The 24,681-nt window shown below is 38.8% G+C and overlaps 2 protein-coding genes across 13 annotated transcripts in view; one reads left to right on the top strand and one right to left on the bottom strand.

Annotated features, from left to right (window-relative positions):
- Positions 1-12,179, top strand: part of maptb (microtubule-associated protein tau b) — a 36,384-nt gene extending 24,205 nt beyond the window's left edge. For 9 of the 10 annotated variants that reach the window (XM_026207785.1, XM_026207784.1, XM_026207781.1 and 6 more), the window contains 7 exons: positions 2,611-2,645; positions 3,361-3,424; positions 3,907-3,957; positions 4,466-4,698; positions 8,338-8,419; positions 8,634-8,740; positions 11,583-12,179. In XM_026207785.1, coding sequence (XP_026063570.1) covers positions 2,611-2,645; positions 3,361-3,424; positions 3,907-3,957; positions 4,466-4,698; positions 8,338-8,419; positions 8,634-8,740; positions 11,583-11,798 — 788 coding nt within the window. In that variant the 3' untranslated portion in view covers positions 11,799-12,179. Of the gene's footprint in view, positions 1-2,610; positions 2,646-3,360; positions 3,425-3,906; positions 3,958-4,465; positions 4,699-8,337; positions 8,420-8,633; positions 8,741-9,998; positions 10,138-11,582 lie in introns of all 10 variants that reach the window. The other variant, XM_026207787.1, reaches the window with a different exon arrangement.
- A 3,604-nt stretch (positions 12,180-15,783) lies between these two features.
- Positions 15,784-24,681, bottom strand: part of kansl1b (KAT8 regulatory NSL complex subunit 1b) — a 65,144-nt gene continuing 56,246 nt past the window's right edge. For all 3 annotated transcript variants that reach the window (XM_026207779.1, XM_026207778.1, XM_026207780.1), the window contains 8 exons: positions 21,693-21,875; positions 20,445-20,612; positions 20,194-20,333; positions 19,998-20,116; positions 19,844-19,901; positions 19,446-19,558; positions 18,446-18,701; positions 15,784-17,947 (listed from right to left, as the gene is read on the bottom strand). In XM_026207779.1, coding sequence (XP_026063564.1) covers positions 17,714-17,947; positions 18,446-18,701; positions 19,446-19,558; positions 19,844-19,901; positions 19,998-20,116; positions 20,194-20,333; positions 20,445-20,612; positions 21,693-21,875 — 1,271 coding nt within the window. In that variant the 3' untranslated portion in view covers positions 15,784-17,713. The remainder of the gene's footprint in view (positions 17,948-18,445; positions 18,702-19,445; positions 19,559-19,843; positions 19,902-19,997; positions 20,117-20,193; positions 20,334-20,444; positions 20,613-21,692; positions 21,876-24,681) is intronic.

Below are 24,681 nucleotides of genomic sequence, written 5' to 3'. Positions count from 1 at the left end.
GCAAGGCAAGGCAACTTCATGATTTTTTTTATATATATAAGAAATTAATAATCAAATAAAAAAATAAGAAATTTTAATTTACCAATTTGCCATTGGTTTTATCTGCCACTGAATTCTTTATTCAAAACTGTGACTGTGATGATGTCACTGTAATATTTGCACTCTGAATTGAAGTTGGTCTTTCGTTTTGTATACATTTTCATACTTGATTGCAACTGGTCTTCAATCTTGTGCAAATTTGCATTCTGAATTGCAATTAATTTTCTCTTATCTATATCTATTTAATAATCTAGAGCAACTGCAAACTGGCTCCGCTTTTTGTGCAAAGCTGAAATAAAATAAGATGCTTCTTTAAAGGAACACTCCGACTTTTTGGGACTTTAGCTTATTCACAGTATCCCCCAGAGTTAGAAAAGTCCATACATACCTTTTTCATTTCTGTGCGTTCTGTAAGTGTTATTTGACGCACCCACCGCTAGCCTAGCTTAGCACAAAGACTGGATGTAAACATTTTCTTATTTACATGTTGTGATCTGTATACTCACAGCGTGTACAAATAACAAGTCTATATGAGACAGAGACCATTTTTAATCGTACAAATACTGGGAACTATATTCTCACTAGGCGTAGGAGCACAGCTAACGTTACTTGGGCAGAGTGGCTACTTGGGCGGAGTGATAAGCGCAGCACACGAGACGCGCCGTTGATGGTTCCGTAAACAAAACAAGTGACTAGCTAGACGTGACTCGTGATCATGGCTGACTTTGAGGAATTGTCAGATTCAGAGGAATTTTACTGTGTATCAAACCAAGATCCAGTTGAATGTATTAGTCCTGAGAGATACATTTAGCGCTGCTCATTAGTTATTGAGCGATACAGTGTGTTCATTACAACACAATAATAACAATAAAGGGGATACACGGAGCCCCTATTCACGTAATAGTGTCACTACTAAGGTTATATTACATTAGCATGGCACTGTTACAGTATGGCTAATGTTAGTCATCTCAAAACATAACGGAACACTTACCGCAGCAACAGGTGATCCAATTTGTCCTATTTTTTCAAAATAGTCGCCTACAGTAAAATGTTCAGAGCAAACGAAATTCTTCGTAATGGTGTTTACAGGTGTGTTTGGATCTATACCCAGAACAAGTAGCCATCGATTCATCAGGTCAGCGATTTGGTTGGAATTCTATGAAACATCATAGTATTACCTGGTCTCCCCTGTTTATTGTCGCAGCTCTTTACAATACAGCAAACACCCATGATTGTACACTATAAATTTACTATCTAGTAATTGCTGACTCTATTACTCCAACTCTGAGCGAACTCTCTCTGCTCCTCACCACGGCGTGTCTCGTGTGCTGCGCTAATCACTCCGCCCAAGTAACGTTAGCTGTGCTTCTATGCCTAGTGAGAATATAGTTCCCAGTATTTATACGATTAATACATTTTGTCACTTATTGGGATTACTATGCTTCCATTATCCATTTACATCCAGTCTTTGTGCTAAGCTAGGCTAGTGGTGGGTGCGTCAAATAACACTTACAGAACGCACAGAAATGAAAAAGGTATGTATGGACTTATCTAACTCTGGGGGATACTGTGAATAAGCTAAAGTCCCAAAAAGTCGGAGTGTTCGTTTAATGTCATGACAGCGGCAATGACAACTCTGATGATCCATTTTATTTACACAGATTCAAAGCTTAAACCCCAAGCTTGCTGAAACTTTAAAAATTATTATTATTATTTATTTTGTTATTATTATTTTTTTGCCTCGCAAGCACTGTTATTTCAGCATTTTTTTCCTTGTACAAGTTTAAAACATTCTTAATTCTTTGCATTTTATAATAATGAAACGAGCACAAATCGATTGATGCCAAAAAGTAAAAGTATAAAGTATGTAAAAGTATAGTTTGCTGAAGATTTACATTTTGTCATCATTTACTAACCCTCATTACACTAAACCCAAATGACCGTGTTCAAGGAATATCCTGACCTCTCCATTGGACTGTTTTCATTATGTCTTCGTAATGACCATTATGTTAGCTGAAATTGAGAAGCAGACCAGTTCAATCATTTAAATAGGTTGTGTGAACTGGATTCATCAGTTCATTTAAAATGAATCAGCGATCACTCAAAGAGAATTCCTTCATGAACTCTCATAATGAATACACCAAGAAGAGAGAGGACAGATTTTCAGTGATTTTGCTTTGTTCCTCATATAAAGCTAAAGAATGGCTTCAGAAAATTTAAAATAAACTCTCCTGTTTCATGGAATAATAATAATAAAAAAAGCATACAGGTTTGGAAGAAAGAAACTAAAACATGAGGAGGGTGAGTAAATGGTGACTCAATTTTCATTTTGCAATAAGTGTTTGTTTCTGAACATCTATCATAAACAAACACACCAAAATGAAAGGCTGGAATCGCTGCTTCAGGAAACAGGACATCCAACATCACAGCTGAAAAATCACATTGAGCACTGATGCAAAAACGTTTCTTTGAATCAAGTAGATTGACATCTTGATAAGTCTTAAGTCTTGGTTCAGGCCACCAAACTGTCAATATATGAGCTTGCACTTACTATTACTTCTTTTCTTACAGCCAAGGCTGGAGCAGGGGCAACTCCTGAAAAAAAGGTACATTCATTATCATGGGGGATGTTATGATTTGTTGGAAAAACAGCTATAAGTCCATAGCCAGATGTGCTAAAATATGCAAAACTCAGAGGAGTCATTGATTTGTTTTACACTTAATTTAAATCATCTTCAATTTTATTTTGGTATTTTTTCCATTGCATTTTGGCATTTCTTAAATTTTTCAGTTAATTTCCTGATTGCTTTTTGCCATTGCTTTACATTTTTGTCTTTATCACCTTCTCAAACACATAAGATATCCACCACAACCCTGCATGCAAAATCTAGACCCACTTCTGCCCCCGAAAGAGGGTATCCAGTCTCAGGCATCCCCAGCAAAAAGCCCCCAGTCTCTTCCTCAACTCCACCATGTCACTTTAGCAGTCCAAGCTCTGCAAAATCTGTAAAAAGGCCCAAAAGTGCAGGAGCAAGAGCGTCCAAGGCCACGGTGAGTACTGCCACCCATGCTTAACCATCGGCCTAGTGAATTCCCCCTCAAAGTGAAGTCCCCCCAAAATTCAAACAAGGAGACTGAATTTTCAACACCTGCGACTTCACAACATCAACATACTTATTAACAGAGCAGAAACAGAAGCTAATGAAAGGATCTCTGTCATGTTTTGCATGTATTGTTGCCATTAAATGGCTAAAAAAACTCCCTGAATAAAAGCTGAAAATGTACTATTGGCTGATTGTTGTTTTTATTGTTCATATTTAGGCTGGAGATGCCAAGACAAAGACGGCGGGTGCCAAACCCCAAGGAGTTGGCATCAAAATCCCTGGTAAGTGATTTTCATATGCATCTTTCCAAGGGTCCACATTAATCTTTGTTTAGTGCCATGAAAAGGAAGGATACTTGCTGACTCAACCTTTAATTTCCCTTCTTGCCAGTTTAAAAAGGAAATTGATGTTATTATGTGAATTAAGCACTTTCAGGCAATGTCCTCACGATTAACAACAAATTTCACTTTTGAATGCATTCTCTCATGCAATTCAGTGTGACATGACTAATGAAATGCAGTGATTACAAATTCATAAGCAAGTCAAATCTGGAGGAGCTGTGTGGTTCAGTGTATTCACTGCATGTCAAACTGCAGAAGTGATCACAAATTCTCATCATTTTACTGCGCACCATTTAACAAGTCTTCAGGAAGCACATAATATCTAACTACTTGAAATGGGTTATGAAACCCCAAGGGAATGATTCTCTATTTATAGAGAATTTACATGACTGATTTGTACCACTTTGATTTGTGAAATACAGCTGCTTCACGGATGGAGCAGCGAAAGGCAGGACCAGGGTCCATTGAAAGAGGTAAAAAAAAGAGAGAAAAAGCCTCTTTTGTGTGGTAGCTAGTTTAATGCTTGCAATCGAAAAATCTGCACTGCTGAAATAATGAAAAGTGCACAAAACTCCATGAAAGCTCCTATATATTCTACAGAATTTCAAAGAAAGGCTGGAAGGCGATGGTGAGCATGAGTTCATGTTCCTGGATCAACATTCGTATGACTTTAAAGGAAATACCTGTTTTAGGCTTTGATCGGGGTTAGGTGTTTCTACACCCTTGTTAATCGGCTATAATTTCACACTGATTTTAGGAATAAATTATGGGTAGGGTTAGGTTTAGGGGTAGAAATTGGGGTAAGTCTATATTTTTGGACAGTAATGTTGGTCCAGGATCAACAAAAGATGTTGATCCAGGAACATGTCTTACTTGGCAAAATCACGGTGACTGGAAAGCGATAGTTAACTAAAGAGTAAATAATCAGAGGAGCATAAAAGTACTGAAATATTCTGGTCTTCTGATGTTTTTCATCGTCAGCTGACTCACCTAAAACCCCAGACCGTAGTGGTTGCAGCAGCCCAGCCAGTCGGTCCTCCACCCCTGGACAACAGGTGAAGAAAGTGGCGGTGGTGCGCACCCCTCCCAAATCACCTGGTTCACTGAGATCTCGCGCCCCGATCGCTCCTGTTGCACCCATGCCTGACCTGAAGAACGTCAAGTCCAAGATTGGCTCCACCGAGAACATCAAATACCAACCTGGAGGCGGGAAGGTAATTCGCTCATGCATGATTTTCAACTGGTAAAAACAAATGTCTGAAAACAAAATCAGAAGGTTTGGATGAACTTATTGTGAAGTTGAAAGATTTGCATACAGTCCAGCTCTGATGGAAGTAGGCCAATCATGTTTGAGAGGAGATTTGGATTCATTTTTTTGGTTCATACATTTGACAGAAAAGCCTATAATCAATTTCACTCACGTTGGAGACAGTTAGTTAACCATTGTCAGAATATAAATTGGAAGTACGTCAAGATTGAAAAGAAATGTTATGTCTTTAACAATTGAAGAAACCTCTTTGCAGAGCCTGGGATCTTCAGCTCGACTCAAAGCATCGGGTTAACGCTCTTGACTCTCCTTGTCCTTTTCCAGGTGGCTATTGTTCATAAGAAGATCGACTTTTCTAATGTTCAGTCTAGATGTGGATCCAAAGACAATGTCAAGCATGTTCCTGGAGGTGGTAATGTGAGTAACCGATAGGGTTAGCGCCCCTCACTAATAGAAGAAAAAAATTGTGTAGTTAGAAGCCGTTAACATTAGATACAGCTGTAAAATAGTGCAGCAAAAAAAGAGAAAAACAACCAAACATACTATTATTTTTCAGCTGTTTGATTGAAAAAAGGACCCCACACAGACATGATGTTTATGAAATATCCTGTAAAAAGATATGAGAATCAGAGCAGTTTCTTCAGGATATTACCCCACTTATGTCTAAGTCTAATAACCTACTTGACGTGTTGAAATTATCAAAAACGATTGACTTAAAGGTCCTATGATATGAAAATTTCACTTTCTGAGGTTTTTTAACATTAATATGAGTTCGCCTAGCCTGTATATGGTCCCCAAGTTTCTAGAAATTTTAATCGGTGTAAATCGAGATTTTGCTATCTTTCTCTGCCTTTGAGAAAAAGGAAGCTCAAGCAATGGGAAAAGATCGAAAAAATAATTATATAATCAACACTTCCACGATTCGTTAATCTCGACAGCTGTAATATATAATATATATATATATATATATATATATATATATATATATATATGAGAGGGGTTCCACATGTAATACGCATTTCGAATGCAAAGATGTCAGCCAATCACAACAGTTGTGGTTTACTCGGAGTCTCACAGCAGACACGCCCCTTCAAACTGAGCATTCAAGCTAGAGGGCTAATATCAGGATATAAAAATGCTTTTTATTTCTAAATTTTAAATGTAAAAGTCATACTAACTAGGGCTGGGTGATATATCTAGCGATATGATCATGCGAATCTAATCAGTAAACGTGCTTCCGTGATCACCGCTAAAATCGCCATCACCTGCTCATAATTGGAGTGGCATTTAATAGACTGAGCCGTAGATCGCTGAAAAGCTACGCAATATTGCGTTCATTATCGCGTTCAATGCCACTCCAATTATAAGCAGGTGATGCGCATGATCATATCGTTAGATATATCGCCCAGCTCTAATACTAACAATGTAAGTACACCTAAGGAAACATTAAAAAGCATTTAAATAAAGTGAAGTGACATTCAGCCAAGTATGGTGGCGAACCATACTCAGAATTTGTGCTCTGCATTTAACCCATCCGAAATGCACACACACAGAGCAGTGAACACACACACACACACACACACACACACACTGTGAGCACACACCCGGAGCAGTGGGCAGCCATTTATGCTGCGGCGCCCGGGAAGCAGTTGGGGGTTCGATGCCTTGCTCAAGGGCACCTAAGTCGTGGTATTGAAGGTGGAGAGAGAGCTGTTCATGCACTCCCCCCACCCACAATTCCATCCGGCCCGAGACTAGAACTCACAACCCTTCGATTGGGAGTCCAACCCTCTAACCATTAGGCCACGACTTCCTCAAGGAAATAATCCATGTCATGGGACCTTTAAGAACCTGGAGCTCTGACTATGACTGCTGCACATTTCTAACAGACAGGTTCAAGTATGTAAAGCTCCCAAAGACGGTTCTGCACACTCAGTGTGAATAGTTACCTTTTGTAACTAATGAAACCCTGACACACATACACGCAGTCAAAGCTTTGAAGTAGCTCTCCATCAACAAGTCAAGTTTTATCTACCAAACACCCACACAGCCAAAAGACAGGTCAAATCATTGTTTTTAAACAGTTAGGTTAAGTTAGATTAAAAGCCATTCACCTGTTTTAACTTACTAATGAGCATGAACATCCAAGACTTAAAAAATGCTGTAATTTGAGAGCTTTTAATTAAATACATCGTTTTTATAGACTTTCTATTACATTTAAATAGAACTTAGACAGTATAGTCTTGCATCTTAGCATATTAACAGTCCTCTTCATACTATGTACTTACTGTTACTAGGTTATAACCCTGAACCTACCCCTAAACCCCTAATTAACCCATTTAGTTACCTTATTTTACCCATTACTTTCTTTTAGGGAAGTACATTGCAAGTATACATAAAGTCACTGCAAAAAAGTTCAACCAACTTATTATCTTTTAAGCTCTTGTTGATCTTGCAGGAGAGTTAACAGTTAAAATGTGAACTGACTAGTGGCTTTAGCTATGAGCTGTGCTGAAAAATGGCAGTTTTGTGAAGGTTTGGCGAGTCCAGGGAAAGCAGCATGCCTGCTCTGGCAATGCATTTGGGCAAGACATCCATCTAGATGCCTTTGCACAAACTAGGTTCAATTTATTTGCCTGATCCCCAGTGTTGGTATCTCCTCTTACCTGGTGTTCCTCCTGGTGATGCACTCGGACCGCTGACTGGTTGCTGTGTTGTAGATTGCATGTACAATAAATTCCTCTGCAGGTGGAGATTGTGAAGGGGTTTCAGGTAGTCAGATATGCAGAAAAAAAACCTCCATTACAGTGCTTGCAAGGTCAATTAAGATCCATTAATCTGCATTCAAATACTTAATTTCTCTCCACAAACTGCTTAAAGTCTCAATTCAGATATTGCTTTGTAGATAATTTCATCCTTTGGTGTGCTACTTTTCTTCTCTTCTTATCTGGATCACTTTGCCAAAGAAGTTGTTTTTGTTGCCTTACAAGCGCTGGTATTGCCTTCAGATGTAAATTGAGTTATATCTGAGTTCCGCCTGAAGCAGTTAATCAGATATAACATGAATTTTTGCATTACAATCTCATCCCTCTATGAACCCATGGGTCCCTTCCTTTGACTAAAATATTGAGTGATGCATAAATTGAGTGAATCTCTTTTCTGACTCAGTTTTTCGGGACAGAGAAGAAAATGTCCATGTTGAGAATATTTTTTGAAAAGGTATTTACACATTTTTACATGTGATCATGAAAAGACCATGTGTAAATGCCCTATAAGATGTATTCAGACATATAGTAACCAGTCAGACATATATCTGATGTCAACCTAGTCTATGTACATATATTTTATGCCTCCTAAATTGAAATATGTCACTCCAATAAAACTGCATGAAGCTTGAGTATATAAATTGGATTTAGATCTGTGTTGTGGTGGCAAGTTACTTCTCTGTCCCATGAACCCTGTTGTTGTGAATAATGGTCGTTTTCCTACTCCAGATCATCAGCTCCTCGGGTGCCTGAGCATGCACTTCATTTCCTCCCAAATTGCTCTGTTTGATAACTGACTCTATTTATTCCTCATGCTTCAGGTTCAGATAGTGCACAAAAAGATCGACCTAAGCAACGTCCAATCAAAGTGTGGCTCCAAGGTCAACATTCATCACAAACCGGGTGAGATTTGTGTCAGAAACATGACCAATATTGCTTAGTCAAGACATAAAATGTTTCTGCATGTAAAATTCAGAATGTAAAATTGCTTTACATCTTATTGACCCGAATAGATTAAAAATGCCATCCCTATTTCTATCTTCACCTTCAGTGCACTAAAAACAATTGGGAAAGGTTTGATTTAAACAGAAGTTGTCCACATTGCTCTGTGTTTTAGGAGGTGGAAATGTGGAGATCAAATCTGAGAAGCTGGATTTCAAAGGCCAGTCAAAAGTTGGATCTCTGGAGAACATTGGACATGTTCCTGGGGGCGGACAGAGGAGGGTATGTTCTTGAGAAATGTGCAATACTGTGTTGAATCATTTGTCATTTGGATGAAACTAATTCACAACAATAATACAAATGCATAGGACAACATAATGTGTTTCATGATGCATTTTGACGGTTTTTATCTACTCTTGCCTGCAATGCTCACCTGAGTTTCAAGTTTCCTCTTTATGTTAGATCTTGCTGTGGCCAGCATGCTTCCTCCTGCTTGGCACACCTCAGTGTACTTGTTTTGCACATATTTTCACCGACTCCTTTGAGTTGCCTTTAAGATCTACTGTTCTGCTCCTAATCTAGATCAAATGTTATTATCCTGTGGCCCATTAACTATTTATTTAAATGTTTATTTCATGCAAAATCTTAAACTTGCTCAGAATTTACTCATGTTGTTCCAAAACTGCATGACTTTATGTCTTCCATGGAACACAAAAGAATATTCCTAAAGGCTCTAATGAATTACATATAATTATTAAATGAATGAATAAGGATGATTTTAGATATATAATAAATGAAATCAGTCAACGTAGAGGACATGATTTATTGTATGATAGAAGCTGGGTCTTGCTCTCCTTCATCTTCTCTCTCTACTGAGCATATTTTCAATCATTTTTAAGATCACTGCATTTTCTAGTGCTCCCTTGCTTAGTGTTAACTATTCTTCCATTCAGCGATCTGCTGCTCCTGTGTCCCTTTTTATCACACATAAACTAAAACTGCTGTCTGAGTGCTGCTTTCATGTGTTCACACTCAGAAACATTCAGCGATCGAGTAGGAGTGCTGATCTGAGAAATATATCTGAGCGCACGAAAGAAAATATACCTATGTCCAATCATGGAACTGGATCTCGAATGAAAGTTTTTAATAAATCAGTAATAATCTCACAGAATCATGTTTGAGGAAGATGTTTTACGGTGGATGACATTTAAATTAATTACAGTTTTAGTCTAGCACTAGATACATCATAATTATGGATCCAGAACACATAAATAAATGAAATTTAGTCTTTTGATCAAAGAATTTTTGCTCTTAACTTATTGATGGGCATTATTATTTGATCCACAGGAGGAAGATGATAGAGTAGACCGGCACTATTACTAAATATTGAAACTGCTTCACGCCTTCTCCTAGCATTCCCTCTAGTTTGAGTGTTTTTATTTTTTTTATCCCTTTATAACCTTATTTCATACTTTGCATCCCAACACATTTTGTTTTGTTTACCCATAACCATGTGAACTATGTGGCGTCCACACTGTAGAGGGAGAAGGGGAAGGAAGCAGAGCCGCAGGCCGCAAATGCTTCCTCTAATGGGGACGCTGTTCACTCTATTGATGTGGACATGACCTTTGACCTTCCCTCCTCTGAAGGGAACAGTCTGGTTAAGTCAGAGGGCCTCAGTAAGTATAACACTGGAATTATCAAGTGTCTTTTTTCAATTCAACAGTGCATTATCTTTATAAGAAATATTTTAGTACATTTATAATCCCACTTATGTGAGCAAATAAAACTATTCTTATCAAAATGAATGGGATGGATGCAGAAAGTACTGAATGTTTATTATATATATATATATATATATATATATATATATATATATATTTACTGAACTGTATTTTATAAGACTCACCTTACCATGTTGCATCTAGTTGTCCATGTAAGTCCACTAGAGGGAAGCCTTACTGCAAATTAAGCTGGGACAGATATACAGACTATTATAAAAAAATACACAATGCCCTTCAAAACATTCTACAGTTTTTTTTGAAAAAAAAATTACGGTTTCCAGAAAAAACTTTAAAAAGCACAGTAAATCGGCGTGTTATGCTGCATTCATGCCATATCGGAATTACAGTAATTTCTAAAGGACAAAACATGACGTTCTATTTGGCGCTGTTCATATTCTTGGACTCGGACACAGATCTATCGCACTATCACTGCCTAAACAAAGCCATGGTCAGAAAACTCCCAGTTCACAAGTTACAATTACGAGTTCTACGTCTTTTTACGAGTTGGTATATCGTAATTGCGGTAATTACAAAATGGCGTGAACACACCTAGAGAAATATTTCTGAAGGATCATGTGACACTAAAGACACCACTAATGATGCTGAAAATTCAGATTTGCATCAGGAATAAAATTTAATTTCAAAATATATTAAAATAAATATTTTTTATTTTCCAGCAAGACTGTTTTAGTTTGTATTAGCTCAAATAATGGCATCGTTCGTAATAAACTTAGTGATATATAAAAATAATAAACCTTAGTGATCCCAAACAATACATACAACCTTTCATATTATGTACGATAATTAGGGCTGCACGATATTGGGAAAAAATGACATTGCGATATTTTATTTTTCTGCGATATAAAATCTAATCAAATTTTTTCTTACAAACAAAAATGGGGTGAGCACACTTACATTCTCATTTTAAATGATTTAAACATTGAAAACATCGTGTCAATTGATTAATATGCGCGAGGGAGAGAGAGCAAGACAGCGCTCATGTTGTTTGAAGGCGGTGAGTGTGCGGCAGGGGCTCGCTCTCTCTTTCTCACTCTCTCTCACGCTCTATCTCTCTCTGCCCTGTTAAACTTTCAGGACTTAAAAACTGCTGTGCAATTAATCTGCCAATCACATTGGTCAAGGGCCGTACAGTTAATGAATAACGGATCAACTACGACAGCCTACATCGCACATCCGCGATGTGACTATCGTGGATTATTCGTACATCGCGATATCGATGCTTAAACGACACATCGTGCAGCCCTAATATTATCTTACACAACCTGACAGTTGTTCATTTGCATCCAATTTAATCCGAATTCCTCCTTCCCTCCCGTCAGATTGAGAGCCACAAGCTGAGTTTCCGAGAGCAAGCCAAAGCACGCACCGACCACGGCGCTGAGATCGTGTACCAGTCCCCCGACATTTCCATGGATGGATCGCCCCGCCGCCTCAGCAACGTGTCTTCCTCCGGCAGCATCAACATGGCCGACTCCCCACAACTGTCCACGCTAGCTGATCAGGTGTCGGCCTCCCTCGCTAAACAAGGCCTGTGAGCTGCCGGCACCAAACCACACATTGAGAAAAAAAAAAAAAAAAAAAAGTTACAAATGTATCTCCTTCAGTCCTTTCAAAAGAGGTGCTTGTCGGATTTCTCCTAACTAAAGGTTGTCCCAGCGGCTTGTCTGCTTGTGAAATAATTTTTGCCTCCTGGCACGGTGAGACAGGTATTGATGTTATTGACTTAGTATTAACAAAAGAGAGAGAGAAAAAAAAAACGCTTCAATTTAAAAGGAGCTGGTGGTGTATTGATCCAAATGGTCATTTACAGCACTGAGTAGCCTGATTTTTTTTCTTTTAATACCCCGTTTTTTTTTAAGAAACAACAATGACATTTGCTTTCAAAGCTGTATTTGCTTCGTTGCCTTATTGTGAATGTTTTTATTTACCATAACTTGCACTCCTGTTTTGACATGCAGCGGTAGTGAAGGCAAACGTGCTACATGGTTCGGAAGGGTGCAGTTAATGAGAGGCTGTGAATTTGATAGGACAGGAACATTTCAAACGCTCCTAGGTATAACTTACAATCGGACACAATAGAGGCCCGCTATATAGTTATTTCAATCAAACGCATCAGAGCGCTCTATAGTGCATGCTTTGGTGTTTAAAAAAAGTTTTTAAATTCACAAAACACCTCAATTGTGTGTTCGATCCAAATTAAAACAGTAAAGACTTTGATAAATCATATTTCTGATGAGTCTAGGATAAAGTAATTCTAATATCATAGTTTGGAAATGTCGGTATCAGACTTTACCTGTGAATTGTATTAAACTGCACATCCTCATTCATCACCAGAGCAGATTCTCAAGGCTTATCTGTCCTCGTAAATGCACAGGAAGTTGCATCGCTGAAGGAAATCTTGCTTGGCCTCTAGCGACTCTTGACAGAGAGGAAAGCAAATGTCAATATATAAAAATAATCACAAAAATTTAAATAAACTGTTGTACAGGGCTCAACAATAAGGATTTTTGTCTATCTGGACAGTTGTTTACATTTTTTTTATAGCGACATATTTTGTCTGTAAAAATATACATTTTAATTCTAGATTTTTTTTAAACGTTAATACAAATAATTAGAAACATAACTCCATTTTACATAGATTTTTTTATATTTATATATTTTTTAAATTATTTTTAGCAACATTGTTTAGGATGATCTTTTTACAATAATTTAATGCAAATTATTAAAAATGAAAGTTTTTTTTTTTTTTTACACTGCCAAATAATGTTAATTCCTAACTGATAATGTCTAGTAATTAAGTACAACCATTGCATCATTCTGATGGCGTTTCCGTTTTCACAACAAAAATGATTGCCATGTTTAAAAAGATTTATGAGACCAAATATAAGATGTAGTGACGGCCTCACACAGGCCCCAGATCACATTGTCATCCTTACTGTTGAGCTCTGAAGTAGTTTGCCCTGCACAAGCACCATCAAACTCAATATACATCACTCGGTACATCCTCTCATTGTTTCCTTCTGCTTATATCTGTGTGGTAATGATGCTTCTGTATTGATGGATTTCAGCTTCTGTGTGTAAAATGCTGCTCCAAAGCATGTGTGTATGAACCACTTCAAAAGACATGAGAGGATTTCAGTTAAAAGCACTCAATAAAATAACTGTAACATCACATCAGGAAATCTCATATTGAGGACAGACAACAGAAAAGTGCCTCCCGGTGTCCATCAGCTACATTTGAGAAGACCGTCTTATGTTTTAAAGATTCTCTTTGGTCTAAGATGGATCATTTGGTGTAAAACACGGTGCAGGACATTTAACACACAGCCAAGCTCCCCTCAGTATAGAGTCAAACCACATTCCCAGCATGCAATCCACTTCACCCATGGTTGTGAATATTGTAGCCAGTCACCAAACCCAACTGTTTAGAAAACTACCTTTTTACTAGAGCGTTAAACTCATCTTAAAACACGAAAAGAAAGAAGGAAAAAGTGGAGGAGGATTGAAGTAACACTGCTACCTGCTAAGATCCAGGTTTATGTTGCACTCTTTTTTTTTCTAATAGTATTGTGTGGACGATGTCAAAGATGTACGAATGCGTTCAGAAGATCTGATTTGGATCGGACACTAAGCCTTTTGTTTAATATCTGCAGTGCATTGCAGCTTTAGGCTCGTTTGAAAGTGTATGCACTGATGTGAACAGAAGAGCTGCCTTTACACAAACCGCATTACTCATTTAGATGTATATCTTGCATTCAGAAATGTGGAAAAAAATAATTTAATAATAACAATATTAATAGGTAAAATAGAGGAATAATTTGCATCCAGAATATCAGTTTAGGACTTAACTAGTGCCACCTGCATCTTAACATGAGCCTGTGAGACGCTTTAGACGGACTGCTGTAAACCCAACACTGTGGCCGTCCTACAGCATGCTGCTAACATAAACATGAAGAACACAGTTATCAGATCAAATGTTTAAAAACGGCACTGGATAAGGCCTTTTAAGTCATTCCGCCCTTTATCTGGGTTTCAAATGATCCTGTAATAATCTGTTAACCGGTTCCGAGGTCTCTCTATCTCTCTTTCCTCCGTTTCATTTCCCGCCTCTGCTCTTCTCCTCGCAGTTCTTCGTTCTAGCTTGACAGTTGTGATTGTCTTTATCGTAATGTGTTTTATTAAATGGTTTACACTGATACTCCTTGCTGTAAACGTGAATTTGGAAATAAAGTCCTTATTAAACTGCTTTGTGTGTCCTTTGTTTTTCTGGAAGATCACTCTCTCTTGGTTTCCTTTTCCCTTCAGATGATTTACTCAGTGGATGCGTGTTATAGTCGTGTTTATAAACACTAGATATTATACTTAAAGGTACAGTGTCATTTTTTTTTTACGTTTGAAAGATTCACAGGTGAAAAGCTAGTCCAAGACTTGAAATATCGATTTAAAATCATGAATACTGACATGAGACTAAAAGGTAAACAGGAGACAAACGAAAGCGGTTTTTAAAGTTACATATAGCAGGTCGCCTCAGGTTCAGATCACATGAAAAGACGAATTCTACGGAACCAAGTAAACCAATAACGGAGAATATAGCCATTTTAATGAAATTTGCAACCATATGAATGTGAGTGATGCAGTATCATCGCCGCTAGGTGGCAGAACAAAGACTAAATCGCTGTTTTTTCCAACCGAGTACCATTGAAAGCATCCTGGGAACGTAAATGGCAAGCTATTTGAACAATGCAAATTTGAAAAAGCTATAATCAACATATTGCTGCTTTAGTTTCAATTATAGTAAATTAAATGCAGTTGTCCCCTCTTTTTACACGCTGCTTCAGCTAAAGTGCTGCAGTAAAAATACAATGATATATTATATATATATATATATATATATATATATATATAACACATGATATGATATGTAAAAATCGATAGCCTGAATGCACTAAGTCGCTTTGGATAAAAGCGTCTGCTAAATGCATACATTTAATATACATATACACACATATACATACATATATATATACATACATATATATATATATATATATATATATATATATATATATATATATATATATATATATATATATATATATGTGAGGAATTTGTAGCCTAGTGGTTAGTTTGACTCGTGGTTTTGTGGGTTCGAGTCTCGGGCCGGCTATACTACAACTGAGGTGCCCTTGAGCAAAGCACTGAACGCCCAACTGTTCCCCGGGCACCACAGCATAAATGGCTGCCCACTGCACCAGGTGTGTGTTCATGGTGTGTGTGTGTGCACTTTGGATGGGTTAAATGCAGAGCAAGGTTTCTGAGTATGGGTCACCATACTTGCCTGTATGTCACGTCACTTTCATATAAATACATCAAAGGCATATAAACATGTTAAAGAAATGCAAGTTCTAATCCAATTACTTACTGATCAAAGCAGTGTATCTGGAACAATTGAACTTTCTACATATAGGAACCTGATGAAAGCATGTTTGTAGGACAACAGAAAGACAGAAGACGCTGGAGTACAATATAATTCACTTTTAATTTGAGAAGCACAAACTGTTGCCTGTCTGTCAGATATTTGCCAATCATCCATAAACTTTTTTTCTTTTTTGTTGCCTCTCCATAAAGAAAGTTAAATATTCGTGTGTCTTCTCCCTAAACAATCAGGACAGCTACAGCCTGAACATCAAACACAGTAAAGAATCAAACAAGGTATGTACAAAATAAACTTTTTTGTTGTTGTTGTCGTTTTGTACAAACTATTACATGCTAAAGTATACACCAGACTCACCCAACCCTCATTCCCCACACTGGAAATTCAAAGTATGAAAATAACTCACACGATACAATATTGGCTTTCGAAAGCTTGTCAAACCTTAAGGTACATTTGCCTGATAAGTACACAGACCCCCACAGAGAGAGAGACATAAAACCATAATTAATGATATTAAGAATGAATGGGACAGTCGTAGATGGTCCCCTTATGATTTGCCACACAACCTCAACAGATGAGATTTCTCTGACGCTATGAACGCTGATACACTCCAGTGAGATAAAAGGAATATATTAAGGATTTCTGGTTTACATGACATCCCTTAAACAAGAACAAATGGCTACAATAGCTAGAAACGTGTGACGACAGATACAGAGAAGCTACTTATAAAAATCTTAAGTAACTGGTGTCCGCTATTAGACTTGTACATTCGTATTAGTTCAAATAACAGGAAGGAGTAGCAAGCAGTGACTCACTGACTGGGGAGCTAACAGAAATAAAAAAAACCGGGGCTGTGACCGCCAGCAACAGAGGAGCCAACGAATGAAAATTTGCCAAGTCCTTTCCTATCAAGCACTCCAGCTGACATTATTACTCGAACATCAAGTTACGGGATTCGATGATGGCTGTAGCTACTGCAGATTGTGTTATTAAACAAAGAGTTTAGACCTGACCAATCAATGAAGAGCTCTTTTATATAGGGTTCGGACGAAATCAAGGTCAAGTGGCACCAAATTTCAGTTTATATTGGAGTGACTCAACGTTTTCTGGACTAACCCGATCATGCACAGCAACGTCAAGTGCTTTAAAATTCACACTAATGCAGGCCCACACGAGAAAGAGCCATCTTGTTCCACGATGCTAAGCTACAGAGTGCAATCTTGTCTCAAATGTTCACATCCTGTGCGTTTATTCAGGTTTACTGGCAATCGTGTCGTGCAAGAGACCAATTAAGTGCTCTAATCAAACAGACAGTGGCGTTTAAAAGGTGCATGAGAGCAGTTTGGTTTTCTGGCACCTGCTCTCTCTCCGTCACTTTGACAGAAGTGGGGCACAGACAAACCGCGCTATTAACGAGAATGTAGGACTGAAATGAAACCAGGAAGTGGAATTCATGCACTTCTCGGGCAAGTTTGTCTGTTTAAAATAATAGGCAGGGAATGTGTAGAGAAAAAGAATTCGAAGTGCTTTCACACACTTTGTCTCTTGCAATCACTATCATTGACTTGATTTTTGCGTTTTATCACTCCAGTATAAACTTCAAATCTGAAGGAGTAAGTTTAGAATTGGAAAATATTGGAAAAATCTGGAAAGGTGCCACACACAATGCAAGCTGAGCCCCTCAGTACGACAGCATGCTAAGGGGGAAGTGCTCTTCTGTTACATACGATACGTTTCGGCGCTGCTTATTTTGGTTTAGCCCTCAAGCTAATTTAATTTAATACACTTTTTTTCTCCAGTGACCCAAAAGCGAGACTGAATTAAAACAAGTCTTCATATGCATCTCCATACAATTCACTAAAAAGCGTGAAAGAATTAACTGATGTTTGAATATCAAACAACAGGGTCTTTCATTCGTTTCGTCGTTGGTTATTTTTTTCCATCTATGCTGCTGCTGTTTCAGGAGTTGGTGAAAGCTGGTGGGCGGGGGTTCGGTGGGTGGGCAGAGTCTAGGCTTCATCGGTGAGTAGGTTTGGGTGGGTTGCTTTGTTTTTGCTTGGCGCAGTCATCATCGAGAGGTGACGGAGGCCCAGCGTCAGACTCCGACTTGGACGACCTGCACCCGGACACCCGTCGAATGGTCCTACAGGGCCTCTCGCCGGCTGGACTGTGTAGGGTTTCGCTCTCCTGCTGCGGATCCACATCCAGGGGAAAGGTCCGGCATTCCCACGGCTGAACCGGCTGGGGAGCCTGTAGGGACAGAGACACGGAGTGAATGTGATGCCATCTAAGAAAACCCACCACATGGTGAAATTTGACCTTTTTTAGGTTTTGATACAATATGAAAGCTTGAACACGACAAAAGTTATGGCTATCTGAAGTTGGCTGGTGTTTTCAGAGATGATGGAAAAGAGATTATAGAATAATAATTAAATGAAAACCTAATTTTAACCTAATAACCTAACCCAATCTATTTTTCACATTTTCTGAAAATGTCCCAGAATGACATCTGATGGGTTTTCCCAGATTGCATCACAAGTATCTGAGCACAGAGTAACCAAAAGGTTTTTTGTTTCCCAATTCCTCCTCAGCTGCACCAATGTGATAGTCCTTGTAATAAATGTACTGCAGTACAACTGAGCACATGTGAATTTGAATGTACAATAAAGCCTCTAGCTTTTACCTGAAACACTAGCCAGCATAAATTCTAGGAAATGTATCAATGCGGCTTCTATATCAGGAGCCTACCATTTCCTCGTAGGTATCTGGGGTGGAGCAGCGTGTGTCCTCGTTGGACTGCAGCCGCTGCGAGTCTCTGGAGCCGGGTGTGTGGAGGCCGGACAGCATCAGCATCTCTGGACTGACTGGGCTGGAGGGAGATGTCACCGAGTTGTAATCATGCAGCATGTGGAAATGGGGCGTGTCTGGAGACGAGGGCTGCGGTGTGGAGGGGTTTGTGCCGAACATCAACGGGGTTGTCCGTCCGTCCACAGACTTGTATGACCTGTGGAGACAAAGATAAGTGCTGGTCATCATGTGTGTTCAGACTTGGCAGGTTTGATTCGATTTAAACAAACTCTAGTGCGATTGCTCCATGTGTGCTGTGAATAAGTGTAAACGCTGCCAATTAAACCTTGGTGCACACCAAACAAGAAAAGATGTGGTTTAACTGAAATACGAACGCAACACAGACCAACCACATCTAAACTAACAAAAGGCCAGTACAGTTTGGAAGAAGCATTGGAACTGCCATGTCTTTGAAGCAGATCTTTCTTTGTGTCCCCGGCGCCGTTTTGACTTTTCACATTTGATAAATTCTTGGTGTGTTCTCAGCTTGTAAAAATTCAAAAAATGACGAGTGTTTAGCCCTGCACAAAACATTGTTTTGGATGTTTGGTAAGATCTGTTACAAAATATGTAATAAAAGCTGCCCAATCAGGTTATGAGCATATCCTCATGCCTTTGGTTTCGTATCTTTAGGTTTGGTGTTAGAAATGAGTGTGAACCAGGACTAAAGTACTGAATGGAAATAAGGTGACATCGCTGAAATGCATATTGCTTCAATAAGTTCTCAATGTACTGTTGAGGTAAGCAAACAGCCTGTAGTCAGTTACTCTCGTTTAAAACTAGAAAGTTACTCATTTGGCATCATGAAGTACAAAATGGAAAACCGCAGACAGTTGCAAAGATGTTAATCAGGAGAAATTGCACTCTTTCCTAAAAAGGGCAGAGAAAAGCTTTGCCCCACCTGCTGCCTCTTCTCTTTGCGATGTTGCTGGCAGTCCAACTCCAGCGAGAGCGCTCCTGCTCCTCACACGGAAGGTGAAGCTGAGAGAACGTGACGTCAGAGAGATCCTCGATCTGAGACAATGAGACAAGATCACTGAAAACCTCAGTACAATCATTAAAAAGAATGGTCTCATAAGAGTCATTTTTCAGGAATCAGACATTGTGTGTTGACACTAATTAATGATATTTGACAAAACTGCTTTCCAGACTGTCTAGATTTTTATTACATTGTCAGCCAGTTTAGATCTTAAAACCCTAATGAGCTGCCAACCAAGAAAGCATTTGGGACATCATCATCCTGCTTCATGTAACAAACCATTAACACGGTCTAAAATAACTGTTAGTTGACAGGCGTACCTCCACAGCATCATCCTCTTCAGATATTGGTTTTGCAAAAATGTCCACTTCTCGCCAACTGCAATTAAAAAGCAAAGGGCAGCATGTTTAGCAGGTAAAGAACGATTCTTTGAATATATGATGCAGGTATTGATCGACAGCTTGTGTCTCTGACCTCGGGGTAAGGATCTCTTTGTACTGTAGTTTCTCCACGCGGGTGGTGGCGGCCACAGACATGGGGATGACGATGTTATTGATGTCGAAGGGGCTCTCTCCTCTCCGTCGGCGAATAGTCTGAAAGAGTCACATTCAGGCCTAAGCAACATGATCTCAAGAGTTTCCACAAACTGACGCTTTGAAGAGCATCTTACGGCAGCGCTGCTGTTGAGGTGGAGGGGTGTGTAGGTCTCGGATATTGACGGCTGTCTCATCAGAGGACTGTGGGTGGGTGTGTTGAGAGCAGACAGAGATGGGCACGGACTCCCCATGTCCATATTCAACTTTGGAGCATCTACAGACAAACCAAAGACAGTGCTGAGTCACGGGACTTCACTCGATGAGTTAGAGGGAGAAAGAATGATTGAATGAGGAGAGAGAATGAATGAATGAACGAACAACATACTTTCAGCACGGTCCAGCGAGGGTTCACGAGGTCTCTTTCGGCCGTGAGTCCTGTCAAAAGAACTGCTCCGGCGGAAAGGCTGGCGAGAGTCATGTTTACTGGCACTGATTGGGATGTCTAACTGCTGCTGAAAGACCTTCTCTGAGCGCACCTTAGGATGCGACAAACCTGAGAGAAAAGGCAAACAGGGAGATTGATGAATTGATGTAGAGGAACCTTTTTTACATCTTAATCTCTGCATATTTTGATGTTTTAAAGAGATTGTGCTTTACACTTTTTCTACCTTTTTTTCCTAACTTGTCTTTTAACCTGTACTGTTTTCCATTTTAATCTTTAGTTTTTTGTCTTGTTTTCCAGAATCTGAAGATTTAATAACATGCTTTTTGCCAGTATACTCTATTTTATGTAATGTACATAGTTTTGCAATATTTTTCTTGGACATATACTAATTGTTTTTGCAAAACAAATGATTGTCATGCCAAAATATCTCAATAGTTTGGACTAAATACACAACTACCAATAACAGTAACATGTTTCATTATATTACACGTGACTCAACGCTACAATACACAGCACTACATCTGTACGTCCTTTAGAGCTCTAGGATTCATACATGGAATATGAAAGAAACAAATGGAGTCAGCAACTGTGGCTGGACTTGTATGATGCCAGAAATAACTGCTGAGACACTGCAAAGAGCGTCTGGCAGAGAGCACTAATGACAGCCAGACACTCAAAGGTCACTTTAAATGCCCATAGGGTCCGTCACATTTAGACCAAATTTAGACTCTGCTAAAGGTGTGAGAATTTGCCTCCATTACAGAAAAAACAGCTCCTGACATTTCAGATGCTGAGGAAGCGGGGAATTTTAACTCAATATTTTGCATACTGCCAAAGCCATGGCCTACTCGCGAACAATAAGTCTTCTCATCGCGTCATATGTATGGTTGAACCACTGACGGCAGATGGACTATTCTAATCATGTCTTTCATACTTTTCTGGATCTTGACAGTTTAAGTTACTTGGCAAATATTTGAAAATATCTTAAAATGTGTTCAGAAGACGAATGGAGCGCTTTTATAGGTTTGGAACAACACGGGGGTTAAGTGATTAATGACAATTTTCATTTTGGGGAGGAGTATCCTTTCAATATTTCCTATTTCATTTTTATTTTCAATTTTAATAAAAGCCCTTAAAGGCAAATCAATCAGGGGTTTTGGAGTCTCTTGTAGTTGTTTTCACACTCACGGACTGTGGAGAGGAGAGAGTTGGCGAGCTTGTGTCGGTCTTTGGATGACGGGTCTGAGATGCGGCTCCCCATACACAACTTGTGCTTGAGCGAGATCTTCTTGATGGGCTTGATCTTATCCAGAGGACGATTCTGCCAGTGTCCCTTCAGCACCCGCTGCATATGGAGATTCATCATCACATCTGACAGAGAAAATGACACAGTTTATCATCTGAAACATGGTCTTACACTGTCAGAAACCCATGCTTCCAGGTAGATCATGTCATCTGTTCTTCTTCCTAATCGGTCATCAAAATGTAATAACTTTCTGCACCTCCAAGAACCTTGCAGACTTCAAGTCCTTTATCAATTCCAGATAGACAAGTCTCACATAACATTCTCCTTGTTGAATATCCTGTTTCACTTTAAAAACATTAGATAGTAAAAGTAAAATCGGATCAAACTGTCTTTATAAGACTTCCATTGGATTTTTTTTTCATTGATGGGCTAGAAACAGCAATAAGAGGTCAGGTAATTGTGGGAAATGGGATTGGGATTCAGACAGAAGCATTTACATGCAACTACCTTCCATCCAAACTGATTTGCAATGCATTTAAGGAAAGCATTATAACTTTAGGCATGTTCATTTATGAACCACATTTCACACACAATCAAAGTGTGAATTCAAAGTATCAAATTATTGGTAAAAAATAAATAACCATTAAAGAGCAGGGCATATGGATTTTTTAAAAATATCTTTTTATAACGTAGCTATCCTTAAATAAAAACAAAGAAAAATCTCCAAAGTTGTAAATAAAAAAAGTGCATGATAAAGATAATGTCCCTCTCTCTGAGAGAGAGACAACTCCGAGTCGCCTTAAAGCTGCAGTAGGTAACTTTTGTAAAATGTTTTGTTAAACCTGTCATTATGTCCTGACAGTAGAATATGAGACAGATAATCTGTGAAAAATTCAAGCTCCTCTGGCTCCTCCCAGTGGTCCTATTGCCATTTGCAGAAACTCCATCTCTCCCGGTAAAAAACAACCAATCAGAGCTGCGGTCCGTAACTTTGTTTGTGTTCAAAATGTAGAAAAATGTATATAATAAGCGAGTACACTATGAATCCATTTTCCAAACCTGAATCACTAGAGTACACCTATAATAAGTGTTTATATTCGGACTATTTTAGATTGCTTCGGGGGTACCGCGGCGGAGTAACCCAGTACCTTTGTGATTCTTCATAGACATAAACAGAGAGAAGTAGATCCGGCTACGATGTTCTTCGCAAAATGCAAGCAGTTCTGTTTTTTAACCCCTAGAGCGTCAAAAGTTACCGACTGCAGCTTTAACGAGTCATCATATTTTCAAATCTTTTGCCCGTCACTGGTATACGTCACTGGGTAACGCATTTGCATAATCCTTGCCTGCCCACCGAAATATGAAGTCTGATCAGCCCACAAATACTTCCACTAGTTATTGTGCGTTAACATCATGTTGAGAAGACCCTGTGTTCAAATATACCACAGAAATACAATTCAATTGTTTTGTGCAAATTTTATCAATAACTGCTTCTCTAATCTTGTCTTTTATCATCGATGGCTTCTAATCTTCTTAATTTGGACTAACAAGCTCTCCGAAACACAACCTGTAAGTACGACTGAAATGTTATGCATACATTTTCTACTGAGTGCTCAATGTGATGTATACCTTGTGCAGTTTTAGGTTTCCAGGTAAGAGACAATATTACTTTCTTATTGAAGTAGTTCTGATAATTTGCTGTGAACCGACTATTTCCTAAGAATGTGTTCGATTATTGTAGAGTGATGTTGTTCTTAATTACTTAATTTAATAATAAAGAATGTAGTTTAGCACACAGTTTTTTTTCTTGCTGTAGCGGTAGTTATAGGGTTAATGCATGAGAGACTGTCATTCTTTGAACATTATAGTAGACAGATTTTGGCTTAGAAACTGTATTGTTTCATTAGTTAGTCACGTTAGCACTCAGCTAACCATTATCCACCATTATTGTTTTAAGTGTTCACAGTTTAGCAGCTAAACTTTAGCTGTTGGCATGATTCGCTTGCATAAGTGTATTTGTATTTTGTCATTATTATAAAGAATGCATTGGCGCTGTATATTATTGTTTTATGTAAAGGTGCTCTGTCAATGGTAGCGCTGGCTAACTGGCTCAAGAACTGCTCTCTGTGCCAATCACAACAGGCTTAGCCAGTTGACCAATCAGAAGGGAGGAATTTGCTCTGAACTTCCTAGGAACGGATCATTTATGAATCATTGGCAAATGACTCTAATATTTAAATGTTACAATGTCTTCTGACCTTAGATGCATTTATTCGGCCTGTTTTAGATTTCTTATTTTTTTTATTTTAGACATCCATCAATTAGCAACAGGAGACCGTGCTACCATGACTGTCGGGACCGCCGCGGCTCAACAGTGTTTAGTGTCCCGCAGCAGCAGTAGCAGTAGTGTGCAGTCAGTAATCACCAGCAGAGGGCATCAGAGCTCACCTCTAGTGTTCATTATACCAAGGTTCCACTTCCTTTTTTCCCTCTATCTACTGGAGTTTCACCCATGCTGTCACCTGCCTCTTCCACGCCCATCATTCATTTGCACAATAGACACCAGATTAGAGAGGACAACCGGTTCATATTAATGAGGGAAAATGCATCTCTCTCTGCCAGTCTGACTAAGCTGGCTGCTACTGGCATGCTTAGTCAAGAGTCAGATTGCACTGCTCTTTAAAATGGTTATCACTGCAAAGGTCAGGGAGACGAATGCTTGATCAGCTAATCCGACCAGCACAGCACAGGACTGCTGATCTAAGATCAGCTCCTCAAATCTAATGCTAATGAATTCTCACAGACATGAACAGCAAAAACTTAATCTGAAATCTCAGAACTAATGAACTGCTCTAAACCCAGAGCAGCCTGCAGGTTATTTTAAGAGGTGCAATAACTAGATCCAGAATTATTAACATTTAAATTAACACC

Source organism: Carassius auratus, chromosome 28 (assembly GCF_003368295.1).
Source record: "Carassius auratus strain Wakin chromosome 28, ASM336829v1, whole genome shotgun sequence".
Lineage (NCBI taxonomy): Eukaryota > Metazoa > Chordata > Actinopteri > Cypriniformes > Cyprinidae > Carassius > Carassius auratus.
Note: the sequence above shows the minus strand (reverse complement) of the source record. Positions and strands in the feature narration are given on the sequence as shown.